The following is an 11727-nucleotide window of genomic DNA, read 5'->3' as shown; positions in this document are numbered from 1 at the left end:
AAAAAAAACATAATATTTATATAATATTATATAAATGTTAAAACAGGAAATCAAAAATAGCATGAAGCTTAAGGACAGAACAACCGGACAATCAAGTGATGATCAATATTGTTTTACTTGGTTTTCATAAAGAGCAATTTATTATATATTATCGAACTCGTTTTAGAACATCTGGTACCGGTCAAGTTCACCACTTGTAGTGTTTTCACAAACAGTACCTACTTGACTACTTATAACGAGTACCTACCTACAGATTTTTGTTTTAAATATGAATATCGATTTTTTTTTCTGGAGGAATCTATATTATTTTATATTTTATCGATCAATTTAACCTAACCTAATCGTTGTTTGTTCTCATTTATTATCAATATATAGGTATGTGTTACGTGTGTTACAAAAATGAAATATAATATTGGGACTGATAAATTGATACAAAACTACAAAGTATAAAATTAACTATCTACCTCGTGCATGAACATATTTTTATTAAATTAACTTTTAGATATTCATTAAATAAATGTATAGGTAACAATTGGAATCAAACTTCTTCTATATTTATAGAAATTATAAAATATGTTTCTTCTTATACAATATGTCCAATTTATACGCTGTACATTCATTACCTATTTACTGTTTAGTTTGTAACAAAATGTATTTTAATGACCTAATTATAGTAGGTATTAATACATATTATACCTAAGCGTTATTGATGATTAAAAATGGCATTTTCTTCGGTCTCTGTGATTGAGGTTGAAGTTTGATTTATCTCAACTTTGTAAATAAGTATAAATTATTATAGAAATAATTAAACATAAAATTAGTATACAATGTGTCAGTGTGTTGACTTGCAAACTATATTTATTTCTAAAGACAGGAATCAGTTAAAACTAATTTGGAAAATATTCAATGATTAAAATAAAAATATTGTTAGTATACAAATCTCTGCTATGCCTAAGTCTTTGGATGGATTCAGTTTCATTGACGATCGTTTTTTAGAATTTTAATTTAACAACTTATTTTGCATCATCTCTTTGTTTATCACTTATACTCTTTTTGAATAGAATACACGTTTATTGCATAGCTACGTTTCTAAATTTTTTTTACGGTATCGCTGGATGCGAGGGGAGGTCGTTTCCGCACTCACCTAACTACCGTCAATAAGCACAACCCACATAGGTAATAAGTTAACTATTGCTTGTTATTGCTAATAATATACTTAATCATAATAAGCTACGCGATAGTTGTTGGATTGAAACTTGGAACAATAACAACAATTCGTTCCATAGCAACCATTAATTATAAACACAAACACGTTTAAAATGTGTTCGGTTTCAACAATCTAATATTATAATATCATAAGTAGTTGATGTCGACGGGGAAACAAGAATTATAGTATTTTCCTCAATGGTTCCAATCGGTTAGGTATTTGGATTAGAGCACATATTATGAATAATATCTCACAGAATTGTATCGTGTTCGAAATATTATGATATACTATATTTGTCGACAAAAAGGACGTGCTTTTATAGGTGCTACCATGGCAACCTGAGTATATACATAGCCAGAGTGTCAGAAACACATGGTTCGACACAAAATAATGCATTCAGAATTCAGTTTGTCGCCAACTAGTAACTAATAACTTCGAATTGCATTGCTAGCAATAAATTGTGTTCTTGGTGAAATACAATGACGTCTACTTCTCAGAGGTAAGCTACACTGTTCGTAAATACTTAATAAGTTTTAAATTATTGTATGCATATGCCATATACCCACGCCTATAGATATAATACCGTCAATGATGTAATTTAAGTAATATAAGTCATAACTAAATATAATGTAAGTGCCAAGCCGATAAAATAAGTGTTTAACAAGTGGTTTTCATGGACAAAATATTTTTGCGTAAACTGACAATAGGTAATAATAATATAATATAATCAATGTTGTGAACATCGGATATCTTGTCAACATAGGTAGGTACATTTATAACTTTAACTAGGTATAGGGAATGACTTTTTTACGTTTTAATAGTATAATATTACACAATAACAATTATTTATTGTAATTTATATTGTCTGAAACGGATATTATGCTACAATATGACAACTTCGAATTTCATAGACATTATTTTTTCACAAGCACGTTGATTACTCGATTACATCCTGACATCATGTTTTAAAAATGCATCTACTACATTATTTTGTGCAGATCCTGCGATTTCGTTACCAGCAACCTCACGTAAGGTCATTTATTTTCTTCCGGCTGTTGTGATAATGTTTTTATAATTTCACAAATTAAACTTAATAAATGAGAAAAACCCAAATTTTTTTTTCATTTTAAGCATATAGATACATATTAGCATATTGTATAATGAAACGAAAATGGAAATATTATGATATAGGTACATGTGAAGACACGAATACCGATATGATCGAACAATTCGATAATCTCTACAGAAAAGCGATGTTGCGACAGTATAGCTATAATATATTCCATATTATACCTACGTACAGTTGTTAACGGTCAACTACATATACAACAATAATATTTTATATTTATATTATTTATATATTAATTATTATTTATTTATTATATTATGTAAAGCACCTATATATTTAAAACATAATTTTTAATCAATTATTAAATTATGTTATGATTATTATTCTAACATTTTTAAATTCAAATCAGTAATACGACGAACCAATACAGTTCTACAATGTTTTTTTATATATCGGTGGTCATATTGTTTCTGCTACCTAGTCGTAAAATAAGTTAACAATTAATAATACTTTAAAGACGATATTTTATTAAGATTGTAACTACTTTTAGAGTGAGATACATTTTTTTAGTTAACTGTAAAATAAGTTAAACTGTTTCAGGAACTTAATACGTAAAATCACCTATTAATATTTTAGAATCTATAGATAATAATATTATATGAAACGTGTAAAGCATTTTTTATATCCAATAAAGTGGTTTATTGATTACTTCATGAACATTTAAAAGTAAATCCCGCACTGTAAAACTGTATTATGCATTTTATTTTATTTGATAATTAGAAGCCCCGGAGGGAATATGTATTATTTATTATTTATATTTTCATTGATAATGTATTTGTATTTTGTATAATATAAATTAAATAAAATTTATATTAATATTCGTTATAATATTATTATTAGAAATGGTCAAACTATACTCGAATTGGCTATGTCTTCAAAGAATGTTACATCCGACATGGTACCGGTAGAGAGAACTTTGCTAGTAATCGGGAGTAAAAATTCGGTAAGTTCATACATTATTTATATATATATGTCTAGGTACAAATATTAAAATATTCGAAACAAACAAATCTACATTAAGAAATTGAAAAAATCAATATCTGTTATTTGCATTGAGTTCATAGATGTTAAGCACAATATTAATGAGATTAGCAGACAAATGAATCAATGTGGAAAAACGAATGCCCTATAAAATTAAAGCTATATATTGAGAATAATAAAAAAAATTCTACAATAAAATACACTAATTATACATAATATATGTAAACTGTATTTTATTTTACTATTAAGTATATTATTTAACATAATAAAAATAGCCCTAGTTTATACTTTATATACTTATTTTAAAAACTATTGTTTACAGATTTATTATAAATAATATTATTTTACTAAAATATCATACGTAAGTACGTATCTTATGGTAAATTTTTGTTCAATATTTATACGGGGTGATTTATCAAGCACACACAACACCATTTTTTAAGGCCCCATAAATAATTTTGATAGTGATATAACAAAATTGTATTATCCACTTGATAATTTACAGTATAAAAAGGGAGTTATTATTTAACAAACCATATTATGTTACGATATACTATGTGAATATATTATGTAGAAGTTCAAAAAATCTAAAAAATTTGAAAAACTGCATAATGGAAGAAGCGGTGATCAGGATTTGTGAATTACCTCGTATAATTAATGATATAATTTTATGTTTATATATATCTACTGATGGTAGAATAATGGATAGTATTATATTTTGGTAATATTTGACTTTGAAACGTACGTCGTATACAATATTTCACTTTTCTTTTATAATAATAAGGAGGAAGCAATATTGTTATATACCTTGGCACCTAAACATGTTTGGTGTCTACATTTGCTTAACTTTGACATTGAAAAAAAAGAAGTTCTACATATTTCATTCTATGCGTAATATGATAAAAAGTGTTATTATATATTCAATAAATTTGAATAGGGTACCTGAAGTACTTGCTATACATTTAATATTATACCCATATAGGTAGTAAATTTCTTTTCAGCTACTTAATTTAATAGTTAAGCTATTATAGCGTTATATGACGTTGGTATTTATTATAGATAATATTATATGGTGCCAGGCCGAGGTAAAAATTGGTAGTTTGTTTTTAGACAACCTCTACTGGCAGAGTCGATACTGGCGGAATCGATACTACATTGATGGAATCGATAGATCCCCATCATAAGGATGGATCTATTTTAGTTGAAAACACAGCCGTAATCAAATCCCTTTTATTTAATTTTGATCATAGTAAGATATTTGAATAATGAGTGATATATTTTTTTAATTAATTCAGGAATTCATAAATATTATCTTCTTATAGTTAAAAATATTTTTTAAACATATCCGCTGATGACAATTCATTAATTTTCCAGGGTAAAACTTCATTAATTCATTCATTTTTTGACAAAAATGAAAAGCCAAAACCCACACTGGCCTTGGAATATTCATTCGCAAGAAGATCTGGAAAAAGTTTAGTAAGTTTTGTTTATTATTGTTACTAAAAGTTTAAAATAATGTACCAATTTCATGTAAGAAATTTGGCTTTAAGACAAGTAAATAATATCAGACAAATACGATATACCCAAGTATTATTAAGCAGATACCTCTTCATGATTTAGCGTTCCTAACCTCTCCGGCGTCTCCACGCTGATGACAATTTCTAAAAATAAATATTTTAAATTTTAATTTTAGATGATTGTATATAGGCATTATTGTTATAAAACGAAATTACATAAATATAATTTAAAGGTTGGTACTCATTATAATTAGATACCTATATTATATTTTGTTTGTGAACATTGAAGTAACCAACTAAACATGACCGTACAAGTGTACAACACGTCATACTACCTATAAAAAGTATAAATGGTTTATCATACGATGTCTAAAGGTATGTTAAGTTAAAATGTAAAAAGGTACATGCAAAATCAATGTTTAGTGTTGTTAAAATCTATTAAGATTGTACCTTAGTCAACTGATTAGGTTTCTGCCGCTTCGGTACCTAAAAATAAAAAAAGGCTTTAAATAATAATTATATATTATATTATATACAATAATAATAATATGATTAATTATTATAATATGAAGTTTTAATTGCATTTTATACTCAAATGTAGGTACCTATTAAGGTACTAGGTACTACAATATCACTGTTTTTCGTGTAAACCGTGTGGCCAGTGGCGTAGCCAGGAATTTTGTATGGGGGGGGGGGGGGGGCTAAGTCTCACAAAAAAAATACAAAAATGCAAAAGTACAAATGTCTTTTATTTACACTTTTTATTTTTTTGTTAATCTTAATAAAATTCTAAGGTCAACACAATCAATGAGGGGGAGGGGGACTATAGCCCCCTTTGACCCTCCCCCTGGCTAACCCGTGGCTAACACGTTACGATAATATACCAAATTTTTCAACTAATTTAACCGTGTTAACGGTTCAGATAGAAAATGACTAGGTAGTAAAAATTATTTACCTCTTCATCGTTATTTAATTTGGAAAATTCTTAGATTGTGGACAACTGTAATAGTTAATGCATTTCTAGGAAAACATAAGAATTTTTTGTGTTTTAGACAAAAGATATTTGTCATGTTTGGGAATTGGGAGGTGGTTTAGTTTTCAAAGATTTGTTATCCGTGATAGTACAAAAAACGAGAGGTCGACGTTTGAGCGTCGTGTTGGTATTGGATCTATCGAAGCCGGATATTCTTTGGAACACCATGGAAATGCTTCTAGAAGAAATTAAGATACACCTAGAAAATGTACCAGAGATTGAACAGTATAATCAGATTAATGTTAAAAATGTTGAGGTTTGTTTTAATTTATTATATACGTAATTGTATTACACTTGCGTAACCTACGTTCGTATACTTCATGCAAAAGAATACTGTAACATACTGAAGTTATTTTATACATTTTAGGATAAAAAGTTTTTGTCTCCACTGCCTATACCACTAATGATTGTTGGAAGCAAATACGACGTATATCAAGTATGTTTATGAATTCAAATGTCCATAGTTAAATTAATGTTTTTCGTTTATACAAAATACCTACCAATAATAACCAATAGATGCTATTGATGTTTGTTAAACGTAAATATTTTTTGTAAGATGTACTTACTTCATTTTTTTTTATTAGTTGATAACTATAGTTATAAGATAACTATGATACCGGCGAGTGATTAATATAATTAATTCAATAAAATACAATTTAATAGTAAAGTAGATGATACGGCATTGTGTAACATTAAATTAACTTGTCGCAGTGTCGGATAAGTAATCTAGCTTGTGATAAAACGGCGTATTATTAGTAATAATAATATAGTGTAATAATTAGCGTTCTAGACTTATTTCACTAAATATCCTTAAAATATTTGATTAATGTTACCAACATTTGCAAAACTTTTCTGGTTACGTAAACATGCCCTCTCAATTTCGTTTTTTTTATTTCTAAGTTTTTCGATAATTTAAAAATTTGGGAATTTAATTTATAATTATTTAAAATTTATTTACAATAGTTTTTAAAATATTTGCACAAAGATAAGGTATTCACACGTCTTACAATAAACCATATATTAAATGTTGAAGCTTTTTGACCAAGCGAAAAATGTTTTATAAACATTTATAGGAAAATAACAAAAAAAAATCGAAGACTATCTAACTTTTTAGTAATCAAGGTTGACAAATATTAATATTATGATTTTTATAAATATTCGTATTAGATTCTAATCCTAGAGATCTAAAACTCATCATAATACATCTAGATATAGAAATGTTAACGTCAAAAAAATAAATGTAAAATAATATTACCTAATTGATAATTTAATAATTAAATGTATGAATTAATAATTGTTTAACCTAACTTAACTCAAATATTTATCGAGTAATATGACTATTATTTAAGGCTATAGCCGGTTCCCGCCAAAAGTATACCTTTCTCTTTTGCGCCAAATTCACTTTTCTCCTAAATCGTAAATTAGTGGATTCCCTTTTCGGCAAAACCATACAATTTACTTTTACGCGACATCTTACAACTTCTAAAATCATTTTGACGAATTTTGCTACATTTTAAACTTATGTATGTTAGTACATTAACTATTAACAAAGTTACTACCTAAATTTATATTTTTAATATTTATTAATTGTGGTAAGAACACGTGGCAACTATTATGAGGAACCTTGTATTCAAATTTAATCTTTTTCACTTATAAACAAAAATGTATCACATTATATAATTACATAAACAAAAATAAAATCGAAAATATGTCTAATTAATTTAATAATGTATTTATGTTTTTATTTATTTGTCTAATTAATAATTTGTCCTACTTTCGTAATAGCTACAATCATTCAATAATATTTAAATGCTATTCTACAAGTTTTTAATATGGTGGAAAAGAGAATCCACCAACTTATGATTTGACAGGAAAGGGAAAAGTATATACTTTTCTTTTGGTGAAGTGAGTAGTTCCCATTATTTTATGATATTTTAGGAATTAAAAGAAAATAATACAATGCATCGTGGTTATAAAAAAAATTATGTCGATAAATAGCCAATAGATAGTTGGTAGTTCCTAGTTACATGATGTCGCGCGTCGAACAATAACTAATAAGTGGAACGAAGCAATATTGATAATTTCTATTTTAATTTAAATTTTAAATTTACGGTATTATATAATAATTAATATTATGAACTATGCATTAACATACTTTTCATTTATTATTGGCGTAGTCGTTGGTCATATTATAGGTATATTTTAATATTATGAAATGGCTTTACTTGCGAGTTATTGTTTATACTTTATAATATTATTAATATTCAACCTTGTTAGAATTTCGAACCTGCTAAAAAACGGGTGTTGTGCCAGTGTTTAAGATATGTGGCACACACTTACGGAGCTTCGTTGATTTTCTATGGTGTAAACGACGCAGTTCTTGTGAAGATATCCAAAGAGATGATGTCACATTACGGGTTTGGAACACCTTATCCGTAAGTCAACTTACACGACCTTCAAGTTTTGTTGTACACGTTTTGTATTAAATTATTATTTCAGAAAGAACCATATATATGATTCAAATAAACCACTCTTAGTGCCCGTAGGTTCCGATTGTTTTGACAAAATAGACAACCTCAATGAAGCTGGAAGTATTAGGTCAATACATAAGTACAAGAGTGTATTTGCTTCTAATTTTAAACAGGTTAATAACTATTAATACGTCTTATTAAAAATGTATTTAAATAATTGTAGGAATACAATATTTTTTCCAACGATTTTATTTTTCGCCAAAATAGAATTATTTTAGCACAGACAAAACAATTCAATATCACTCCACCCATATTACATATTATACGCCATACGGTTATACATAATACCTATTCAAGTATGTAAACTCTGGGTCATTATATAGTATGGAGTTAATTATTTTCACGCATAGATTTAGGTATTTGCAAAAGTGGGAAATGAAATCTTTCTTGCTGTGGTTTTTCAGATGGTTGAAGGTGCTTTGTGCTTAAACAATAATGTTACTTAAGATTTTATGACTTACAATTTGGAACATTTATATTTGATACATTATTATTTATGAGCAACATGTCTAATTTTATAATATAATTTATTAATATCTGAAATTTCATAATCATTTAAAAGGAATCTCAACAAAAAAGTCGTTGCTTATGATTAAAATTGAAATTTATTTCAATAATACTCTTTTGATTTTTGAAATTTGTTTAAACTTTTTGGTTATCTTAACATGATCAGGGCACTCATAATATACTAAAAAAAAGTATATATATTATACATAATATATTTATAAAATCATTATGGTGGAACGGAGTGGCCGAACGGAGTAAGACGTCGGTTGCGACGCGCACCGACGCCGGTTCAAAACCTTGGCCGCGGACGGCATTTTTCTTCGGGCAAGTCACGGTGTCCGCAGAGAAGTGCCCCCCCCCCCGCCCCCGGGTCATGATAGATACGGGTGTCCACTAAAAAATCTGCCAAACTAACAAACACACGTGTTTAACCTACAGTACCCTCCCCAACAATTAGAAACCACCCAATGGCCTAAGTTGCCGCGGGATAATTAACAAAAAAAAAATGTATTATGCATGCGCCGTATACACATTATTACAATGTGAAATGGATCAGTAAGATTTATTTGAAAGTCAAGGTCAGTGACCATAACATTACTAAAAAAAGAGATTGTAGAATGTTTTCTAAAATATATAATCCCATTAATATGATATTATGTTGTGCGTCTTTTGCTATAAGAAAGTTACTCATTGTTTATGAAAATACGATGTTATAATATGTACTTTCGGAAGGTTATTGTTTGAGAGCAGACGCACAGTTTTCCTATTGAAATAATAAAGGTGAAGGTACTATTATAGGCGTTTAACTGGTTACTTTATATACCCATTAATCATTATTTAAGCTATAGTTCGTGTTATTATACCATTATCAAAATGGTATAATCGTCTAGTCGTCTAAAACAATTTGTATTCTTAAACAGCTTTTATGTAAAGCCACGACACACGTTACACATATAATTCTAATCTGGAAGGTATGATTATGAAATTGAAGATCACGATGTACGTATCGTACAGTTTATTTATTTTAAATTCTAATATTATATTATAAGAACATACAATGTTAATTTTTGTGTATATGAACGTAATTATTACAATTAAATAAACATCAAATTAGTTACATAGGTACCTACAACTATTGTAAATCCAAATGTAAAAAAAGTGGAAAATTAGGTAACCAATCTGCTGTAAGTCAGTAGGTATCGAGTTTACCTCGTCTTCTCTAAGTCACTGTAATGTATGTGTTTAACTTGACTTCAACGATTGATCATTAGTTGAAGACGAATATAAGACTTATAAAAGTCCAAGACGGTATGTCAGCCTGTGTTACCAACTATTACCTAAGTAGTATATTTCATATTCTCATGATATTATGTGTTTTGATATTGCTATTAAAATAATTTGGTCTTACTATTTGTATTACAGTTGGTTGATTTGATTTAATTTTTTTAAATTTCGTACACATATTATGCAGTGCTTATAATATTATTAATATTATATAATTATTATGATATAGTATATATTTTTTTAGTTTACTACTGTTATTAACTTTTGAGTCAATACCGCTTTACCGCAAAACGATGTGAATAGATTATTTGTAGAAGGAGTAAGAGATAATAGCTTTAAATTGTTATCGAAATGTTTTTAAAATGTCTTTGTCTAAATAAAATTGCATAATATACGTACAAATTTGAAGTCCCCGCGAATAATAGTTTTGAATTAGAAGAAAATAATTAATAAATTGTTACTCTTCATATTATAAACATCTAATTTCATCCAAATTTAAACTTCAAATGCTTATATTATAAAAATCGTGCCTATTTTGTGGACTTCTATGGTTTTTCTTAAAAAAATAAATTATAATTAAAGTTACCTATTAAGTACACATGTTCAATATTCTGTATTTCTATTTGTACTTAATTTTTGTAAGGGGATCATACCGATATTCTATTTTATACAAAATGCCAAGGGGTTACCAATAAACAACGTGTTTTCAATTATTTCACTAATTATGTGGTTTTATTTAAACTTAATGATACATTAACATATTATATATAAATATCAATAAACGTCTACCATCTGACACAAAATTATTCCTTTGTAATAAATATACATCGGGTAGAACTATAATATAATAAATAAATAAATAGTAATTATACTTATCCAAAATGTATTTTCTTAACATAAATAAAAATATTTATCATAATATTATATAGTTTGTTACATTGATAAATAAAAATGTTTTTCAAAGATAGGTTACTTTTCTATGTTGATTTTATTTATTTTAGACCTTAAATTATTTTTAAAATTATAGATTTCATTAGAATCTGGCTCACACGCATCAAGTACAGATAATACAGATCCATTGAACGACCCTAATTACGCCGACCCGTTGATAGACGAATCGTTGAAAAAAAAACAAGAGGTTTGTGATAAAAATATTTCCACGACACAAAGTACCTATAATATTATTCAGAGTTGGGCCAATTTTTATCTAAATAGTTCTTCAGTTATTCGAACAACATATTGTATATGATGTACTTGAATAAAAAATTCTTTGATTGATTTTTTTACAATTAATTGAATAAAATATTTCTAAAAAGATTATTTGAACTCGATGGTTTTTTTTTAAAAAATTGTTCGAATAAATAATTAAAAATAATATTTTAATACATTTATATTTGAATAATAATACAAACAATGTATTCGGATAAATGTTATTTATATAATTAAAATTTTATTCGAATAATGTCCTACTCTGATATTTTTATAATATTGCGGTAAACCAGAAGGGTTTTTGTGTTTAAAACATTTAATGTTTTAGG

General features: G+C 27.2%; 1 protein-coding gene across 4 annotated transcripts; it reads left to right on the top strand.

The window, feature by feature from the left end:
- The first annotated feature begins 1379 nt into the window (after nucleotides 1-1379).
- LOC132950012 (cytoplasmic dynein 2 light intermediate chain 1) lies at nucleotides 1380-11565 on the top strand. 4 transcript variants are annotated; one of them, XM_061021188.1, is made up of 8 exons: nucleotides 1380-1706; nucleotides 3177-3279; nucleotides 4692-4793; nucleotides 5887-6123; nucleotides 6235-6303; nucleotides 8181-8302; nucleotides 8367-8511; nucleotides 11217-11565. In XM_061021188.1, the coding sequence occupies exons 1-8, from the start codon at nucleotides 1687-1689 to the stop codon at nucleotides 11436-11438; spliced, it is 1020 nt and encodes a 339-aa protein (XP_060877171.1). In that variant the 5' UTR covers nucleotides 1380-1686; the 3' UTR covers nucleotides 11439-11565. The 4 variants fall into 4 exon arrangements, with proteins under 4 accessions (XP_060877171.1, XP_060877170.1, XP_060877172.1 ...); XM_061021187.1 differs by having other exon boundaries at nucleotides 8145-8302; XM_061021189.1 differs by lacking the exon at nucleotides 1380-1706 and having other exon boundaries at nucleotides 3180-3279; nucleotides 4692-4788; nucleotides 8145-8302.
- Nucleotides 11566-11727: the final 162 nt, after the last annotated feature.

This window comes from Metopolophium dirhodum, chromosome 8 (genome assembly GCF_019925205.1).
Source record: "Metopolophium dirhodum isolate CAU chromosome 8, ASM1992520v1, whole genome shotgun sequence".
Classification (NCBI taxonomy): Eukaryota; Metazoa; Arthropoda; class Insecta; order Hemiptera; family Aphididae; genus Metopolophium; species Metopolophium dirhodum.
Note: the sequence above shows the minus strand (reverse complement) of the source record. Positions and strands in the feature narration are given on the sequence as shown.